The following is a 21,188-nucleotide window of genomic DNA, read 5'->3' as shown; positions in this document are numbered from 1 at the left end:
TCAACCATAACATAAAATAGCAAATGCAAGAACACATATCTATATATTACACATAGATGTCTGTAATGACCCACTTTCTAGATAATATTAAACAGTCTTCAGTGTTTAAGGATTGACATTTTTTTTTGCCCCATCCCTATATCCCTGACAGGTACTAGAAAGTATGAACCATGAATTTATATGATGTAAAACAGAAAAAACATAACTAGGAGACTGAAGGTGTCATGCCCAATATTAATCACTACTGCCAATGGTAGCTAAAGGGATTCATGGTTATGGGGTGGGAGCTTCCAGATGTCAGAGGCTTACATCTGGGTCAGTTTGGGTTTCCTGTGGGTATTAAAGCCAATTGGATATACTGTGAAACCTCATGCCATATAATAACCTGAGGCCATTTTGTACTTTTTTTTTAATGTTTTATTTACTTTTTGAGAGAGTGGGAGTGGGGGAGGGGCACAGAGGGGGGACAGAGAGGATCCAAAGTGGTCTCTGGGCTGACAGCAGAGAGCTGGATGTGGGGCTCAAACTCACGAATTGTGGGATCATGACCTGAGCCGAAGTCAGAAACTCAACCGGGTGAGCCGTCCAGGTGCCCCCATTTTGTACTTTAAAAACCAACTTTCAGGAGCACCTGGTGGGTCAGTCAGTTGAGCATCTGACTTTGGCTCAGGTCATGATCTCACAGTTCATGAGCTCAAGTCCCACATCAGGCTCTGTGCTGATAGCTCAGAGCCTGGAGCCTGCTTCAGATTCTGTCCTCTTTCTCTGCACCTCCCTGCTTGTGCTCTCTCTCAAATATAAATAAATAAACTTAGAAAAAAAAAAAAACTTTCAGGAAGTGCAAGGTCAGTGCTCATCAAAGTTAATAGGTTGGAAAAGTTAATAGGTTGGAAAGAACTTTTTAGCCCTTTCACGGACTAGCATTATTGGTCTGCCTTCAAAATAAATACAAGTTAAAATGTATTTATAAACTTATACTTCTAAAACTGTCCATAGTTCTAGAATTCACTGAAGACGTAAATTCTAAAGTTTGTCAGTATTTGGTTCAGTATTAAACCCTAGTCTAGTGACACCTGAATTAAAGAGTTTCTCTGCAGCATTTTCATTTAGTAAGTTAAAAAATTTTCTTAACATCTAGGTTCAGAACAGACAGATAATAGCTTTAACAAAGTACATTGCAAATGGAGTTTTATGGTCTTCCTCATCTCACTGGTAACTAAGAACCAAATTGTTCATATTTTGGAGTTGACTACAGTCTCTTAGGTCACAAGCCTATCGGCTAAATTGGTTCAGTGCAGCAGTGATGAAATGATTGTTTGGTAGGCCCAAAGAGTTTGTTTAATTCTGTATGATGGGCGATTTGGTCCCTCCTCACCAAGAATCACTGCCCCTGTGTCGTCAAGGGGACAGATGGGGAAGCAGACAGAGAGAAACTGTGGGTCATGTGACATCCCACGCACAGAGAGTTGCAGCCCTCGCCTTAGTCTGAACCAGGCCACTTGGAGGTTAGAGGTGATGGAGGGTGTGGAGGGATGAGGGGGGGCTGGGTTCCTGAGTTTAGTTTTGTTGGAAAAAGTAATGCTCATCCATTTATTCTATGCCTGAAAGTCAAGTCTGGGATAATATTCAGGTGTTTTCAAGTGTTCTCCTCAGAGTAAGAACTCAAGAAAGGAGAGCTGGGTCCGGTTGTGCCCAATCTTAGGGACGCTTTTGTGCAGCTTTATAGACCTAAGAAATGCCACCACCAGGCCACCACGCTTCCTGCTGCAGAGAAGGTGGGGCTGACTGATCTGCCCATGTCCCTCTAGGAGGGCGTGGACTAGAACTCAAATCTTTGGGGCTGGTGGTGGGGCTGTCAAACAGGCACCGAGGTCAGATAGACTGGGATTTGAATCTTGGGCTCTGCCTCTTACCAGCTGACCCTGGCCAAGTTACTGATTGATTGATTTTTAGTTTTTGTTTTTCATTCCTGACCAAGTTATTTAGCTTTTCCATGCCCATTTTCCTCAACTGTAAAGTTGTTATAAAAATAATGTCACTATCTGCTCCATAGGGTCACTCTGAGGATTTAACCAGATCATATATCCTAAAGCTCTTGCCATGGCTTCTGGCACATACTGGGCTTTGAACCTTCCCTTCTGAGGCACGATTTGACCAGCCATCCATGGCCCTCCACCCGAGGCGCAGTCCCACTTCCTGCCTCTAACATGCTGCCCACATTTCCAACTAAGTTCCTCTCACTGCTCAGGCACGTGAGCCTATCAGGAACCAGGAAACGTCAAAAGCTGGCTTTAACAAACCTTTCCTAGAAGTCTGCGAAATTTTCAAAATGTTTTGTCTGCAATTTCATCATCAAAACTTTGCACAGTGTTTGTGTTCTACTTCATAACATACCTGCTTATTATATGATTCTGTGAAAAAGTGTGCTGTTTGCCCTATAGGGCGTACATATTGGCTTCCATGTATCTTTTAGGCAGTTTGAGAAATACAGCTTTCTATGAACTTTCATACATTTGAAGAGCACAGAACCATGTTAATGAGGATCTGTGACACATTAGCAAGTTTACAAATTAGCAGGAATTCTGTTCGTGGCACTGAGTGAAGCTCAGTAAAATATTTGTTGAATTCACTTACCAATACATTTACTAACCTATGTTATCCCATAATCCAGAACAGAATTTCTGGGAAGGTGGAAGGATTTTTGCTGAGGGAGAGGAAAACAAACTACAGATGTGGGGGGCGGGTGTGAGGAGGAGGTGAAGGACAGCCCCAAAGGGGGGTTTCAGAAAGAAAAGTCTGGTGAAAAGGGACCGAGAACACCAACTTTTGCAGGCTTTCCATTTTCTCTTGATTGAACCCTGTCTTGATAGATCCCCTCCAGTCTATATTTGTCCTTGTTAACAAGATGTGGTTAAAACTCTAAAATCATAGTCAATGAGATTGCAAATAACCATGTTTTTACTTTCCACAAGATGAACAAGTGGCTTTTCATTTTATATTAGAGCAAGCGTGACCAACAACTGACCAATAAAAGCTATTGTGGAAGGACACTTGCAGAGAATAGTAGCAGTTTCTTTAAAAAGACATACGTGAGGAAGCTCTTGCCCTTGTCTTTTGTAGTCCCTTTAAAAAAAATGTTGTTGACGCTAGTGGTGTTTCTGTCTCTTCATTTTACTTTATTTGTTTTTTGTATGTCCAACAAGGATGAATTACTCATTTGTCTCAAGGAGATCAAATCTACACTTTGTGATGCCGTCCACCTCTGGCCTTAAATTAAAATCGAGAACCCTGATGATGAGATAGGCACTGATGGCTATTTCAGAAGGAACATCATTATCCAAAATGGTTTTCAGTAATATCATTTTTGAAATATCAGGCTGCTCCATACTTTGGTAAGAATACTGAAATCAGGGCTGCCCTGGGAAAGCCAGGAAATTGGAAACATTTCAGTTACCAAAAAAAAAAAAAAAAAGGCAGGAAATGGAGTTTTAACTTGATTGGATTTTTTCTTTTAAGATTATTTAAGTATAAAATAAATATTTCTAATTTTTTTTAATTAAAAAAAATTTTTTAACACTTATTTGTTGTTGAGAGACCAAGAGTGAGTGGGGGAGGGGCGGAGAGAGAAGGAAACACAGAATTTGAAGCAGGCTCCAGGCTCTGAACCATCAGCACAGAGCCCAATGTGGGGCTCGAACCCACAAACCATGAGATCATGACCTGAGCTGAAGTAAGATGCTCAACCGACTGAGCCACCCAGGTGCCCCTAAATACTTCTAATTTTAAGAAAAGCAGGAAATCAGATTCCTCAGAAAATTCTATTTCAGGTGAGAGAGTGTTCAAAATTAGTTGTGGCAGCCTTGACAACATGATCTCCTCCTGACTAGCTGGGAAGTGGTAGTGATGGGGAATGTTACCTACCAGGTTTTCTTCACACAGTTCTCTGAACTGGTAGAATTTCTGGGCCATGAGAAGTTGGGCACTGCCCACTGCAGTTCGGATTTTCCCTAGAACTGAAAAAAGCAAACATACAAGAAGTTTACACATTATGTCTCACTGTGGAGATTTAGTCTGGTAAAGCAAAGAGGAAGTTATGCTGCAATAATTAGGAAAAACTGCACACATACAGCACGTGAACACACACACACACACACACACACACACACACACTCAGCCCAGCTGCTGTTGGGCTAGTCTATGGAACAGAGGCTAGGTGAAAGTATAAAATCGACTTGGACAAAAACACATGCTCATTACACATATTTCTTAGGAATAACGGAGTTTTCCATCACAGCACTGGAGCTTACCAAGAGGCAAATAGGTTTTTCTTCCCTCCCGCCTTTTATTGCAAGGATAAGTTTCAAGTGTTTTTCAGTATAGTTATGGATTTATTTGTGTCAGCAATCATGGTCTGCGAGCTCATTTTTCTAATCCAACTCCAAACACAAGAAAAGCAATCCTGACTTGAAGGGGCGCTCTCTTGGCACTCACCATCTCCTATCCATAACCTTCATTATTTTTCCGGAGCTCAGCCACGGGGACTGTCAGGAAAGCGCCATGGCCAGTTGAAAGATTTTCTAAGGAATGAACATTTTCAGCCTGTTGCCTAGGGAACGCCAGCACCGTTCCAGCTTTTCCACTCCACAGACCAATTTTATTGTTAATATAGGTTTAATTCCCTATGCACTGTGCTGAAAATCTCCTTTGCAAGCTACTTCTTGTCTTCCGTGCAGACTAAGGCGAGAACCTTTCAACTGAGGGCATGCTGAGACGGGCAGAACGGCTCTGCACAGAGCTGTCCTGAGGTCTGCATTGTCCCAAGGCCCTCCCTCCACCCGGTGGGGACCGGGGCACAGCTGCACTGCTGGAGCTCTGCCACCAGGCAGTTCTCAACATGCCCTCCCTGTCGGGGAGGAAGGGGAGAAGGCGCCCTGCTCCCCCTTCCTGGCCCCCGCATAGACAGGGAGACTCCTCAGAAGGGCACTTGCTCCGTGGTGAAATCTGCATCTCTGCGGGGAGGTGGAGTAAAGGATCGAAGCAGTGTGAGTGCCGCGGTTTTGCTGTGGATTTACAAAGCCTGAGACCCAGGATGGAATGAGGTCTCTCTTTCTTGACCTCAGTCCCCACAAGGTCTGAGAAGAAGACAAAAGAAAAAAAAAAAAACTTTATTGTGACAGGGTTTTCTAGTAACTTTCTTCTCTGTTTAAAACTTCCAGGCTAGGGGCACCTGGGTGGGTCAGTCGGTTGAGCATGTGACTTCCACTTGGGCTTAGGTCATGATCTCAAGGTTCCTGAATTTGAGCCCTGCATCAGGTTCTGTGGCGACAGTATGGAGACTGCTTGGGATTCTCTCTTCTCCTCTCTGCCCCTCCCCTGTTCGCACTCTCTCTCAAAATATTAAAACCAAACCAAATCAAACAAAAACCTGCCAGGCTAGACCATGGTTTGTGATATGCACACTATACTTAAGTATTATTCAAATATTTTGGCATTCCCACACACGGAACTCAGGGCATTTATGAACTCTCTGTCACCAGTCCCACCGAACAGCCCAGGTGCAGAAATCGCCTCCTCAGTGACAGCCAGGAGCTCCCCTTGATGGCCATAAGGCAGCAATTCCTCAGGCCTAAGTGTTTACTCTTTTCCAGTCTTGCTTATGTGAGGCCCTTCTCCTTTTCTCCACACCCCTGAAGCAGAAAGGAAGAAGCATGTGGAGACACAGAGCATCATAGTTGCTAAGGGTCCGGCCCTGAGCTGGCTGAGGGTTTTGGCCCCAATACTTACCAACCCCTGCCCTGGACAGGTCATTCAATCTCTGTTCTCTCCTATGTAACGTAAGGTTAATGGTATCTATTTGTAGGGTTGTTGTGAAGGTTAAAAGCAATAATACACAGGAAATGCTTGGGACAGTGTCTGATATGTAGCAAACAACCAATAAGTGTTTGTTATCACCTAGGGCCAGGATACTACCATTCCTCTCTGGTTATGCCACCTGTGGGTCCCACACTTGCTCTGCCCGGAAGAGAAGAGGAAAAAAACAAAGTCTGGATTATTCAAAGGTAATCAGACATCCTTGGTTGCCTGGGACAGGTATGTGCTTTGGATCACCTGTTCCAGATCTGAGACAGTTCTGAGGAGGCATTTCCTAAGTGAACACGTGGCTTAGGCAAACTCTAAGGTCCCTGGAAACATCTCTGAATTATGTTGCTGATGGGTACGGCTGTGACACCAGCAAATCCTTAGAATGAATCCTGGAAGCTTAGAACTTGTCCTGAGGGGTCTCCAATTTGTTGGCTTGTATGGCAGAGCCCCTGGGAACTGTCATAGAACCCCCAGCTATTCTGATATGCCTCAAAACTTTGAGCTAATGTTTCTCCATTACACCTGAAAACCTGAGTGTATAATAGATTACTATAGTGAGAGCAGCTGAGTAAGACAGTGATTCTCAGATGAGAAGAAAGCACTGCTCCAAACAATCTTTCAGGCAACACCCACCCACGTAGGAGCCAACTCAGATGGATGTCTTCTTGAAAGCAGAACAAGGGACATCCTCAGCATGGTCTGGCGAGAGCTGTAGATTTGGAGCAAAAGTAACTGGGATGAAGTTGTGGCCCTTCTGTTTTCCAGCTTTTTGCCATCATGTTCCTTGAGTGGAAATTCCCTACTGGCTCCGGGATTGTTTGCATTTCCAGTGTCTGAGTGATAATCTTTCCTGGGCCCAGGAAAAGGAGGTGCTGATGTGGGCTTTGGGAGAAGCCATTCAACAGGAGGGCTTGGGTCAAGCAGATGAAATTCCTACTTCCTTCGCCTCCACGCTTTTGTTTCTAGAGAACTAAAAACTCACTTTAATTTCTTTTTTTTTTAAGTTTAATTACTTTGAGAGAGAGAGTGACTGGGGAGGGGCAGAGAGAGAGAGAGAGAGAGAGAGAGAGAGAGAGAATCCCAAGCAGGCTCCACACTGCCACCATGGAGCCCAAAGTGCGGCTCGAACTCACAAACTGCATGATCATGACCTGAGCTGAAATCCACATTGAGACGCTCAGCTGACTAAGTCACCCAGGCATCCCAAAACCCCCTTTAATTTTGAAGAAAAAAGCTCTAATGGAGTTTGTTCTGTTTTTCCATTAGACATTCACTTAGTGTGGAGATAACTCTCTTCTTCTAAAGGTAAATTTCATATTTGTTCTGTAGTCTTTGAGGAAGAAAAAAGCTAATGAAGCAGATGTGCTCCTGGGATTGCATTTAGTTGGCTCCCTTCACACTCTGGCCCATACACCTTTTCCAGATTGTTCAACACAGATGTAGTCAATAGTTTTTATTACCCATCACCCTTCATTGAATGCATCTTCCAGAATAATGCGTCTCTACTGTACTCCTGCAGGCATGCCACTTAATGAAGATTTATACCATCTATTTGTATTCTGTATATATATATATATACATACATATATATATATTTAATGTTTATTTATTTTTGAGAGAGAGAGAGAGAGAGCAAGCAGGGAGGGGAGAGAGAGAGAGGGAGACAGAACCCGAAGCAGGCTGCAGGCTCTGAGTTTTCCACGCAGAGCCTGATGCAGGGCTCAAACTCACAAACCATAAGATCATGACCTGAGCCGAAGTTGGATGTTTAACCGACTAAGCTACCCAGGTGCCCCTGTGTAATATTTAATCACATTATGGGCCCTGTTTTGCGGTGCTACTCTTTTTATGTGGGTAAGTCTGGTCTCCCTAGGTGTCTTATAAAACCCCTGGTAATTACTTTTTAAGATTCTTTCTCCCTTTCCTTTCCTCCCCAGCTGTTAGTCTGTTCCTCAGTGGAAGTACAAAATAACAACCCAAAACACTGGTGAACTAAATTCCTTCCATTTCAGAGGTGGGCACCTCCATACTAACTCCCCCACTCATAACCTAGAAACTTCTCATCCTGCAGTAGATGGTTATGGGGAATCATAACAGAGAGCACAGGCCTGGGTTAGTTCATCACATAGAGCCAGGAAGATCTTTTGGTAAGTTATCACTGTTTGGTTTTTGCACAGATCTGTTTATTTATATTATTATCTTGTATTTATCTCTTTTTAAAGTTTATTTATTTATTTTGAGAAAGAGAGAAAGCACTAGCAGGGAAGGGACAGACAGAGAGGGGGAGAGAGAAAATCCTAAGCATGCTTCATGCTCAGCGCAGAGCCCAATGTGGGGCTCGAACCCACGACAGCAAGATCACAACCTGAGCCACTATCAAGAGTCAGAAACTTAACCGACTGAACCACCCAGGCGTCCCTATTACCTTGTATTTCAAAGCACTTTCACATGTGCATCAAACTGGATCCTTTCACGACCCTGTGAGACAGGGCAGATATCATCATTTCATTTGAGAAAATTTGGGCTCAAATTATGAAGAGCCTTCCCTGGCGGCCCTATAGTGCCTGGGACTCTGTCTTCTCCCTCCCCATCCACTTGTGCTGTGTTGAAAACTGGGTCTGAATCTACTTAAATGAAGCCATGTGAGGGTGATTTCTTTCCTTTATCAACACTTTCTAGCTAGGACCACTGGACGGGGGGCGGGGGCGGCTGTAGTTAGTTTATAGAAGAATCTGAGGCAGTTCAGCAAACTCGATCCCTGCCCACACTGAGATGGGAGAGCAAAGCACATGTACACGAATTGTTGCACAAAGACATTTCAGCTGTGGAAAGAATGGAGGAACTGGGATCACTTGAAAGGGATGCTAGTGGGCGTAAGGTTGAAGTCTGGGTTTTCCTTTTAAAGATGATACATCAGAATAAGAAGCAGAGAAAGACTATTTTGGGTGTGAGATGGGTCTCTTATGAGAACTCTAATTTTAAATCTAGCTATATGCAAACAAAAGCCCAGACGTTAGGGAAGAGCACACCTCCTTCCTCCCACTGAGCCCCATGGGGGATGATTTTTATTTGGGAATAAGGAGGTGATATACAAGGCACAGGGCTGAAGAGGATGACAATTTATTTTTTTAATTTAATTTTTAAAGTAATCTCTACACCCAACGCGGGGCTCAAACTCACAACCCCGAGATCCAGAGTCATGTGCTCTGCCGACTGAGCCAGCCAGGCTCCCTAAGAATAATTTCTTTCAATCTTGCAAGTGGATCCATGGAAAGCTGCAAGCGTGCTGACCACAGTGTAAAACAAAGACCCTTTCCCTTGGGGCTATGCCGGACTTTTACCTGAGTCAGGATCAGTATCTCATATCCATAAGCATGGCTGTCTCTCCCTTTTTCTGCCATTGTGGGGCGTGCGGTTGAGTGCTCCTCCCCACGTCTTCTCACAAGACTTTCAGGGTCCAGCAATTCCCGGCCAAGAAAGAAAAGTGGAACCATCCCAGTCCCTCAGTGGATTCGGACAAAAACTGGTAATCAAATCAGATACAACTGCAACAGGAGACGCTGGAGAAGAATCAAGCCGGGTCTATCAGGATTCGCACATGAGACAGTACCCATATTTAAGCTGCATCAAGGTCACCAGCATCACCACTATCTGGACAGTTGGACATGCATTAAGGGGAAAGTGATTTTCTATGTTTCTACACTAGTAGGTTGCCTCAGTAAGATGAGAGACCTTCCATTTGAAAAAAGAAGTCCTTAAGCATAATTAACATATCTATCTTTTAATATTCCAAGAAGAACTGAGTCTCTAGAACGGAATAGGCAGAAGCAGTGGTTTCCCTGACTGTTTCTGATTCTTACCTACTACGCCCAACTCCACAATCGTCAGGTGCCCACATCAGGCATCAGAAACAGAGAGGGATAGACATATTTCTATACCCTCAATGGATGGTGAAGCTTGCTACTCCCATCCAGTGGACATGCTGGGTCAAACGCTCCCCCAGCCCTGCCACCTACACCGTAATTCACCTAATATACTCCTTTTCCAGTCTAACTTTACTCTCTGCATAAGATACTGAAAAGAGCATAGGTGTGGAAGTCAGGAACGCCACTTGCCAGTGGTTGATGTTGGGAGACTTTATTGTACTCTCAGACTCTGTTTTCTTTATCTGTCAAATAATCATTATACTATCTTCATGGGATTGCTGATTATTTAATGAAATAACAGACAAAAATGGTTAGAAGGTAGTAGACATTCTTTAGTTCCTGGGCATTTACCTGGGAAACTAAAAGGTGGCATGAGCCAAAACAGGGAATTATTTCTCCTGCTAATCTTCATACTCCAACCTTTCTTGAATGTCTTTATTTATTTATTTATTTATTTATTTATTTGTTTATTTGGTGGATTTCATTCAGGCAGATTTAGGCAGGGGTCAATAATTTCTTTGGTCTCTGTGTATAAGGAAGTCATAACAATTATTCAGGGGCCCAGATTTTCTGGCAGAGTCTGGCAGAGTTCTCCCACCTCTAAGAGCTAGAACAGTGGCCAACTGGTTGCTGGGAGACAGAGATACAGAGAGGAGACAGAACCCTAGCCAGTGCTGGACACCCACACCACCCAGCTGGAGCCTTGTGCAGGAAGCAAACTCATGGCAAAATGAAGGGTCAGAGCCCTCCTCATGAGAAGCAGCTTCTCTTGCAAAACAAGGTCCATTTTCAGGTGCAGAGCAGGCCAGGTAAGTCCTGCTAGCCTGGAGAGCTATATTCCCGTCTTGTGTTCCAGTGTTTGGTCCTGTGGCTCGGTGCCACTATGAACCCACAATTTTCAAACTCAGCTGATTTCATTGCTGTTCCTTAGTCCTCTGAGATGATCTCCGCTCCCTCCCTCTCCGACTCTCCCTTTCTGACTCTTGCTCACTTGCAACTCAACCCTGCCTCCTCGTCTTCAGCGATAACTGTGCCTCCTATGAGATGAAGAAAGCTGAATCACGCAGGAATATTCTCCACGTTCTGCCTCTCCTAATACTGGTCTAGTCCCCTAAACCTCTAAAGAGTGTGAGGGTTCTACATGATGGGCAAGCAGCAGACCTCTCTGGTTAGTTGGGTAACAAAAGAGATGCCAGGTGCCAGGAGGAAATTACTTACATTCATTCCTAACGTCCTCTCTCCATGACTGTTAGCCGCTCCCACCAAAAAGACTTTCCTACATTCACTCCTCCCATCTGATTTGCCTGATTCCCTTCTGGCTGCTCTGAGAACGTGCTCCATAAGTCTGTCCCTGTCTCTGTGACCTATGCCTCTCTGTGCTGTAGCACAACCAGGGATGCCTGTGAGTGTCCTCCAGTCTCTCCCACCCTAAGGGGGGAAACTCCTCCCCAATCTCACGATCCCCTCCAGCTAATATAAAATTCCTCTTCTTCCTTGTCCTGGACTGCATTGTGTGCTCCCAACATTCAAATGTTGAAGTCCTAACTCCTTATTCTTCTGGGTATCTCTTCATTTGGTCCAAAGGCTCCCACATGCAGTCTTTGGCTCTGACGCTGCATTCCTTGTTCCTTAGGGCTCTCCCTCTTTACCTTGTAGGTGCTGAACACAAAATTCAGTCCTGAGCCCACTTCCCTGATCCCCCTTGAATGGGCTCATCATTCTCATGGTTTCAGCTATTTTGGAAATTTGTTTATGTGTCCCAAATTTATAACTCCAGTGTATATCAGCCCCCCATATCTAAGTATCCACTCAATGCCTCTTGTCTCCCCAAATCCATGTTTCCCTCAGGATTCCCTAGTTGATTATCATTAGGGCTACCAGGCCATCCACAGTGTGGATGCCAGTCTTGGAGGTCTGGTTTCACTAGGGGAACTAGAGGGGCTTTTCCATGGTTCCCTATCATCCATGGGGTAAGCAGGTAACTTTCTTCAGTGGGCTTGCAGGCATGGCCCACCTGTTCAGCCTTACCTCTGCCCACCCTTTCAGTGCTCTGGGTCACCAGTTGCCCAAATCCAAAAGCTGTCTCTCTTCTCAAAGCCTTTGCTCAAGCTAAACACCAAGCTGAGGATGCCTCCTACGCTAGCCCTTCCCCCCCAACCCCCACCCTGCTCAGGTGTACCTCCTCCAGAAAGCCCTATCTCCTTTCCCCTCTTGCTCCCCACTGCTCCTCAGATTCCCATGCAGAGAGCTGTCTCTGCCCTTCCCACATTCTTTCCAGCATGATCTATTTATATGTCTGACTCTCTAACCAGACCTCAAGCCTTTCTTTTTTTCTTTAAATGTTTTATCTATTTTTGAGAGAGCACAAGTGGGGGAGGGGCAGAGAGAGAGGGGGACAGAGGATCTGACAGCACAGCATGTTCAACTGACTGAGCCACCCAGGCGCCCCCAGACCTCAAGCCCTTCCAATGGCACGGACTGTGCCCATGTAATTCTTGGTGTCCTGTTCAAGGAATAAGTTTTGAAACTAATAGACTCGTCTACAAAGTCTTTGTTAACTAGAAAAACAAATTAGCTGCAACATTCCAGACCTTACACATTCTGATTCTTTAAGGTTTTGACCATGTCTGGCATCACTTTTTAAGTTACAGTCCTGACTAATTAATTAGCTAATATAGTCTTAGCTGGGCTATTATTCCTTTTGGGTTTCTGTTTACAACACTATTTGGGCCGATTTAGGCTGGAAGAGCCAAGCCATCTGGAATAAGATGAATGTGTCTGTGGATGAATTAAACCTCCTTATCCTCAACTTCTGACTTCTTTTCACTCACCTGGCTTCTCCCCCACCCCCAACGTTGTAGATTTTAGGGATGAAGAGGGAAAAGGAATTTGTAAAAAGTGGATCCACCCACTTACTTGAAATTTATGTGGCTTTGTCACACCAAATCTGTGGGATTTCAAGTTGGGATTATTCATGTAGAGACATTCTTATTTACAAATGTGTCCTCCCTGAAAAGAATTTCTCCAACCAATTGCCCAGCTGCTTCTCAAACACATTTGTGATCCAGACCTGCTGTCAACAAAAGGTCTCCATAGAAAACATGGATCTGTTTCATTCCTGGCTGACAGTGCTTGCTCGGCATTTTACAAGAATGCTTCCTTTTTTTTTTTTTTTAAAGGAGCCAAAACTCAGGGAATAATGAATAGAGAGAGAATTCTCAAGTAGAAATAGTCTCATAAGCTAAAAGCTTCCAAAGGGTTAAAACATGGAAGAAAATATTGCTTTGTTTGTAAAGAGCAAGTTTTCAAAAGCTCAGCTAACTTTATTTTTTTCTCCCAGTTCATAATCCAAGAGTCTTACTCGTAAAAGATGGTTATACTTCAACCCATATCTCGATTTACAACAGCCATGAAATAATAGCAGTATACACATCCCATAGAAAAATATAGTTCTTGAGCCTTTGAAAACGGAATAGAATGAAATTATAAAACAGTTCTCTTGGTAATACAGAAGAAAAGAACTGAATGCTGTGTTTGAAGTCCATTGCAATTATATCCCACATGAATAGTTGTTGTTAGAGAAAACCATCAGAGATCTTGCCTCAGTCCCTCTCTGGAATCCCTGCTTCTCTGCAGCACAGAGGCAGTCTGGAATGATGGAATCCCACTGGCCTAGAGAACAGAAGATCATTGCAGGTCACACACTCCACCTCTCCATGCCTCAGCACCCTCCTCAGCCCTGAGACCACTCCCAGTGCAACACACCCACAAAAGGATGCTCTGTAATGTCCTGGCACCCAAACCTTCTTCTTTGTGCCCAGTGCTGTGCAGAGCAAACTGAACTGAGCATTCCAGAAGGTTAAACATAAGGCACATTATACACGATTTCCTTTTCATTACTGCCACTTCCTCTGCGGTCACTAATTTCAGGGTGGCCAGACCTTAAAAAAGAGACTATGCAGGGTGTGTGTGTGTGTGTGTGTGCACGTATGTGCTTGCACATGCATATATGTGTATGGGTGTGTGTGTGGGGGGGGGGTCCTGGGGCAGGGAGGGAATTTTTGAAGGTCACTTCAAAAGTAAGATGAGAATAAAATAGAAAGGAGCTAGAATACACCCACCTCGTCCTGCTTAGAAATACATAAGGCTTGAGGCAGATGAGTTGCAGAAATCAGAGAGAGAGCTTCTCTGTTTGCCACCCACAGGCTGCCGGGACACAACACAGGCACCTGGGCAGAGTAACCCTGGTGATGGCACCGATAGACGGTCACAACGATGACTGTGCACAGCTTCCGTAACTCAACCTGAAACCAGGCAAACCCCTTTTCAGGTTTCGTTTCCAGCCCCGCATTTGCTGCCAAGGCTCACAAGCCTTCTGGGGGACCCAAGGCCAAGTTTCACTAACTTGGATGCTGTTACCAGCCAAAATTAAAGTGGAATTAATCTGCCTCCTGCACACGCTCTAGGTTTATCAGTTTATTTCAGATAAAGCCTGAAAATTCCACATATAAGTTGTCCACAATTCAGGAGGCAAAGATAGATTTCCAAGTACAATCAACCAGTATTTCATCGTAGGGCCGCTGAAACCCGAGCCTCTGTTTTTAACCCACATTGCTAGACTGCATTCCTAGTCGGGAGCGTTTGGTTCCATCTGGCCATTTCATTCCCGGTCAGATAATACCAGACGTATCTATGTAACATACAAGCCACTGTCAAATAGCACTGAGCCATCTCCCCGAGACAGCTGTTCCACACAAGGGCTTCATTGTCTGAGAAAAGCTTGTATCATTTTACTTCAAGAGCTGGGGGAACAAGCATTCTGTCAGCTGCCAGGGCTTGGAGGAAACCTCACTCACTGCAGATTTTCATTACTTTGTTACCAAGCCCCAAACCCCACAATGGGCTGTTAGGGATGAACATTGGAAACAGGAACGAAAGTCCTCGCTCTGCTTTCATTTTATCAGGGAACATAATAGCTCCACACACCCAGAGAATTTATAGTTATGCTTTTCAAAGATAACACGACACTACCAGGCAACCACAAATGCCTTTTCTCATGCCGCCCTTGGTCGTGCGCGTTTAACCGCTTCAGGTAAACCAGGAAAGTGCTTTCCAGTCCTGGAATGCCAAAAACAACGTCCCTAGGAAGCAGCTGTCAGACTCAGGATAATGGCATCATAAAATAATTGAGAACTGAAAAAGTATTTAAAATCGGATGGTTCCTTTCTTTTTTTAACTCTCTAATCAAGAAACATTACTGCAACTACCCCACCCTGCATCTATACCTCACGTTCCCATTGAGCGAGAAGGTTCGGCTTCCAACTTCTTTTTTATCCCCCAGGAACGCAGTGTATTTTGCATTTAAACAAAATGTAACAAAATACCTTATATTCTTATGAGCCTGATGACTGTGAATGTGATGATAGGTAGCTTATTCCAGTACCTTCAGCTGCTGTAGGCTTTTTTTGGAAGGGAGGGTGGGATTTTTTGTGTGTGATAAAATATACATCAGACCTACCATTTCAACCATTCTCTCCCTCCCCCTTCCTTCCTTCCTTCCTTCCTTCCTTCCTTCCTTCCTTCCTTCTTTCCTTCCTTCCTTCCATACACAAGCAAGGGAGGAGCAGAGAGAGAGAGAGGGAGAAAGAGAATCCCAAGCAGGCTCCACGCCCAGCGCCAAGCCCCATGCAGGGCCCGGAGCCATGACCATGAGATCATGACCTAAATCGAGAGTCAGATGCTCAACTGACTGAGCCACCCAGGCGCCCCTGAACCATTTTTAAGTGTACAGTTCAGAGGCATTAAGTATATTCACCAAACATTTTTGAGTATTTAAGAATTGGGATCATTCCAGTGCCTCAGAAAATAAATTAAGCAAGTATGGTCCGAGTCTTCCTTTCTCTCACTCTATTCTACTTACACTTCCATGATGATTTTGAAGACTACGTATCCTGGAAGGGATTTGTCAAAGAGCCACCTTCGTCATGTACCCTGAATGTACCGCCTTGTACGGGACCCAAAGAACACATAAGGTGGCTTGGCCAAGAGACAGATATATCTGGGCTTGACTCATTTGTCAAAGCTATTTTTCTGGGTGTACACAGATTTTTTTTTTAAAGCTGGTTACTCAGAAATTGGCTGTGCCTACCAGACAGGCTTGGCCTCTCTTCCTCACCGAGCCTCTTATAAAAAAAGAAAAGGTTAAATTAGAGAATGAGTAAAACAAAGGCTCTCCGCAGCTCCGGTCCCAGTTATCAGAACAGAATTGTGGTTGCCAAGGAGCGAGGGACAGATATGTATGGAGAGCTTTAGAGGACAGCACTGAGTGACACACAAGAGTATCATTATCTTGTCAAATGTTATTCATGTTGTATCTGTTCCATCAGACACTTCTGTGTTCTGTGACCTTGGACAAGATACTGCCAGAGAGCTGTTTTGAGGGCAAATAAAACACCTGTCAGTGTCCAGCCCATTGCCCGGGGTATTGTAAGGACAAGATGAATATTCTTTCATGTGCTTCTGTTCTCCCTTCTTCCCATGGAGGGTGGCTATGGCTGTCTGGTCAGACCCTCACTGATTTGGATTTGCCTCCTTTGGAATTGGCGACTCTTTGACCTGGGCATGTGGAGTTACCTCTGCACTATTCAGAATTCTGGAATGCTGGTGAATTGAAGCTCCTGGGCCTGAAAGATAAAGCTTGCAAGTGCTTGTCGCATGGAATCACATCCCAAGAACTGGGCAGGACATACAGGATTCCTCCAGATCATCCTGCTGACCGACACAGAAGGGTTCTACCATTTCTTTTTTTTAATTTTTTTAACGTTTATTTATTTTTGAGACAGAGAGAGATGGAGCATGAATGGGGGAGGGGCGGAGAGAGAGGGAGACACAGAATTGGAAGCAGGCTCCAGGCTCCGAGCCATCAGCCCAGAGCCTGACGCGGGGCTCGAACTCGCGGACCGCGAGATCGTGACCTGAGTTGAAGTCGGACGCTCAACTGACTGAGCCACCCAGGCACCCCGGGTTCTATCATTTCTATGCCAGGTGTTCCTCTCCCTCTGCCAAACCCTTGTTCTGATCGGCAGTGCTCTTAATCTCACCAAGGATCCCCCCGCCCCCTTCCTACTTTTGGCAACAACGACTTCTAGTTACTCATTGAAAATTCTGTAACTACTGAAGAAAAAACATTTTGCAAGGTAAAATACTTTTGTAACACAGAATTTCCAAAATATTTCCCAGACTCAAATACATATTCACTGATCCCCTCCTATGTACCAGGAACCATCAGAAGGGCAGTGTCTATAAAGATGAATGAGATAAGAATAATTTCTGTCCTCAGCTCATTTTTCAGTGGAGGAGAGAGACACATAGGCTGCTGTAAAATAATGTTGGAAAGAGCTGATAGACAGATATACAGGCTATTATGGAATCACGAGGGAGACACACCCAACTCAGCCTGAGGGGAGGCATTCCGCAAAGACTTTCAGAAGGTGAGGCCCAAGCTGAGACTTGAAGGGAGAGCCATATTTTGTAGGCGAGATGGGCGTATGTGAGTAGATGTTATGGATTTGAATCAGTTTTGTACATTTACAAAAGCATGCATAAAGGCATTTTCATCTAAACTTTGTGTTAGTTGTTTGATCTAAAGTTATAAAGTTATATTAAAAAAACTAATAATTTGGACTCTTCACTACAGACCATTGGCTTTCAAACTGTATTCTAGAAATCCTAGGATTTTTTTGAGATCGGGGGTTGTTAGGGACCTTGGTCCAAGGGACAGTGGACGCTGAGCAGACAGAACTCAGACCATCACCTCCACTGTTCTGTTCTATTTATTGCTGCTGAGTGTAACTATTTTTAATTAGAGAAGGGGTTTCTGATATTAACATATGTTTCAAACGAGGAAGGAAGACCAACTCCCCAGTGAAGCAGGTTTCACCGCATACTTGCCATCTAAGACTAATTTATCCAGCTGAGTACTTTTAAAACAAAGTACCAAGAAATACTCCTACCCCTAGTTATCTTTGTCTGTTCTGCAACCATGACCCTCACACCTCCCCCCAGGCAGCAACCTTGCAAAATAAAGTGGAGATTTGATAAAATGTATCTCTACTGCGAAGAAAATGTCCGTAAGGAGTATAGCTTATTAATGGTGGGATCTTCAGGGACAAAGACAGCAGTTTTTATTCTTTAGAAGAAATCTCATTATAGCAAAATACCTTCCTATGGAATGGATTTGCTAAATTCTATTTATAAATCAATGCTTTAAGTAACATGTGAAGTAAAATTCTGTAACAGTGAATAAATGGGTTGCTCCTTCATGTTCATTACTTTGGGACTTTTCCAAGAGTGCACATTTCAAAATACAAAATGCTTCTCTTTGATCCTGAACACACAATGAGAACCTGGTTTTCTGACAAGATTGTCACCTTTCAAATACATGTGTTTGTATCAAAACGTGGTAACTTGTTGTCAGGGCTCCTTTAGTGTTGCAGAAGATTTTCCTAAATCATTATACCATGACTGTCCTTGTGCATCACTATAAAGCTGGGTTGAGAGAAGTAGATCCAGTCTTAGATGGGAAGAAAACACACGAGTGACTTTCCTGGGTCCTATAGGAAGTCAACCAGGAGGCTAGAATGAGTCCTGAACTAATGAGGTGAATGCACCGAAATCTGAAAATTAGCTTGTTCTGTTGAGCAATAAATACATCAGAGGCTGTTGCTCCTTAGACACCAGCATTTTTCCTAGGAAAATCTAATCAACTCTGGGTATAGCCACCAAGGGAAAAGAAGGGAGGAAGATGTTACTGCTAAGACTTCCTTACTGAAACCCACCCCATCCATTGCTGCTGGGTGGTGTCTCCCTCTCCTGTCACCAGGGCAAAAAGCTAATTCTGCTTGTGGATCAACATTCAGGTGAGCCTGGAGTGACATCAACAGTTAGGGGCAACTGTCAAGGAGGTTACTCTTCCACTGCTAAGTTGTTTGCACTTATAACATGAGGCACGTTTCAGAAACCTACTTACGGGTTTTCTAACCTGCTCATCAAGGCAACAAATAAGCTAGTCAGCCAGTTGATAGGGTTCAGGCAAGAGGAATGAGTGCAGAGAAGAGCTGAGAGCAAGACACAGGGAGGAAATCCCACAGTCTGCTAATTATTCTTTTCCAGACTCAGTTTTCATAAAAAAATACTTCCTTGATGGAAAACTCACTGCCTCGTGACACAATTAGTTTGGTTCATTTAGTAAGTCTATTTACCACAATTAGACATAGGCTCAAGGTCTAATTATAAAGAAATTATTGATATTTTTATTAGGGATGATAATGTATGATGATTATGTAAAAAAAATCCTTATCAGTGGGTACATAGTAATGTGCCACAATGCTTTGGACTTTCTTTAAGATAATCCAGCAAAAATGACTAATGGGGGAAGATAAAATGAGGCTGGCCAGTGGTGTTGGGTGATAGGTACATTGTACTAAACTCTCTACTTCTGTGCATGTTTTATATTTTTTATGAGAAAAAGTTAAATGATTTAAAAAATAGGTCTAAAAAGTCACATCATAACAATACTCTTCTAGGTAGTTCCCACGCAAAAATGAAGATAGGCTTAAATGCTTACCCCTAAATGCCTAAATTTCTTTGATTCAAAAATATCATCAGTTGGAGGATCCACCATTCATTTGATAATTGTTTTTCAGAGGAAAATAAACACACAACACTGAAATACACGCTGATTATAAACTATATCCCAATTTCAGAGAATTGTTAAAAATGTGGAAAACATGCCTTAGAATTGAGGTAACCTGGTCATTTTGTCAATTGTGTGTGTGTGTGTGTGTGTGTGTGTGTGTGTTTAACGTAAGCTCTATGCCCAATGAGGGGCTTGGACTCAAGACACTGAGATCAACAGTCCCATGCTCTATGGACTCAGCCAGTCAGGCGCCCCTTGTTGTCATTTGTTAATAGGAATTATTGTGTTAAAAAGCCAAGTTTGAGAATAACAGTGTGCACGGCCCCCATCATTTATTTATTCATCATTTACTTTAACCCGTTACGTTGAAATTTGTGTTAACTTAGTGGCTGAGGGTTTGCCTTCCTAAAACCAATGAAAGTGCATGCTAAACGGGCTTATGAATCTGAATAAGCCTGGTCCCTACTGGCCTATGCATTATCGGCCTTGTTTTCATATCGTACGTTACGGAAAGTAATAAAACTGTGAGATTATAAATGCCCAGTGCACCTGCACCGGTGACCCTGGACACTCGTCAGAATTACTGTCAATCCCTTAAGAATCAGCACCCATTTCAGGATCCTCTTGGGAAAGAGGAGCGGTTGTAGGAACTCGAGCTTCCCCCCCCCCCCCCCCCCCCCCCACGTTGAGCTTGGTACTTTTCAGAGAAGAGATCTAGAGCTAGAGGGCATGGGGCTGGAGCTGGCGAAGGTGTTACACCCGCCCAGCCGGTTTCTTTTTATCGTGCAGCGCGGGGCATCTGGACGCTCAGCCGGAATGGCCCAGCGGTCCCACCCAGTCCGGGCGGCGGGGTGCGGAGCTGCAGGGCCGGACACCGGAACCGGCAGGGAAGGGAGCGCCAAGCCTAAAGACGCCGCTCAGCCCGCGCGCGAGCGCCGGAAGTGCGGAGTGCGCAGCGGGCGTTACTTACTGTCTTCCGGCAGGTTGTTTTCCCGCTCTTCTCGCTCCATCTGCTGGCACCACCCTTCCATGCGGTCCCGCTCTGCTTGGAGGAGCTTCAGAAACCAGTGGCCGTCCCGGTGGCACACCGACCTTTGGACGGCCTCCAGGGGGTCTTCGGTGATCGAGTCAATCCAGGGATCCGGGGGAGGCAGAATCGAAGGGTCAAAATCCGCATCGAAGTCGTCGTCGGCTGCGCAGGCGTGGTAGTGGTTTCCTGAGCCCTGGATGCTGACGGTGGAGGTGCTCGCGTCCCGGGAGAACTGTCTGGCCATTGGGCCGGGGCACGAATTGTCCTCTATAGACTCCAGAGAGTTTTCCAGATTATCGTGGAAGTCCAGGTCGGCCTGTACGGCTGTCGTCACGCTGTTGGATCGAGTGAACCTGCGGAAGCTTGGAGGAATGGAGAAAGGAAGATTGAGTTCAAGGCTATTTCTCGAGGCGAGAGCATTTCTACTTTTCTTCATGGGTATGGCAGCAGGGGGTCCTACCCTCTCAGTCTGGCGGGCGGGGTGGGGGATAGGCCCTTGACACAAGCATATCGGTTGCGATAGCTCTTATATACATATCATGGCTCTCTCATTTTTGTTCAATACAATATTAAAGCATCTCTAGAGAAATGTTATAAGCAATGTGTGTAGCTGTGAAAGCCAGCAAAATGTCCAGAGTCCAACTTCCTCCACAAAGCTGGGATGGCTCGAATT

The 21,188-nt window shown here is 44.4% G+C and overlaps 1 protein-coding gene across 1 annotated transcript in view; it reads right to left on the bottom strand.

The window, feature by feature from the left end:
* Positions 1 to 21,188, bottom strand: part of DLGAP1 (DLG associated protein 1) — an 888,408-nt gene that overhangs the window by 5,039 nt on the left and 862,181 nt on the right. Inside the window, exons 10-11 of the mRNA XM_042963009.1 lie at positions 20,456 to 20,877; positions 3,922 to 4,013 (exon numbers count right to left, since the gene is read on the bottom strand). Of these exons, the coding sequence (XP_042818943.1) occupies positions 3,922 to 4,013; positions 20,456 to 20,877 (514 nt within the window). The remainder of the gene's footprint in view (positions 1 to 3,921; positions 4,014 to 20,455; positions 20,878 to 21,188) is intronic.

The sequence above is a fragment of the Panthera tigris genome, chromosome D3 (assembly GCF_018350195.1).
Source record: "Panthera tigris isolate Pti1 chromosome D3, P.tigris_Pti1_mat1.1, whole genome shotgun sequence".
Classification (NCBI taxonomy): Eukaryota; Metazoa; Chordata; class Mammalia; order Carnivora; family Felidae; genus Panthera; species Panthera tigris.
Note: the sequence above shows the minus strand (reverse complement) of the source record. Positions and strands in the feature narration are given on the sequence as shown.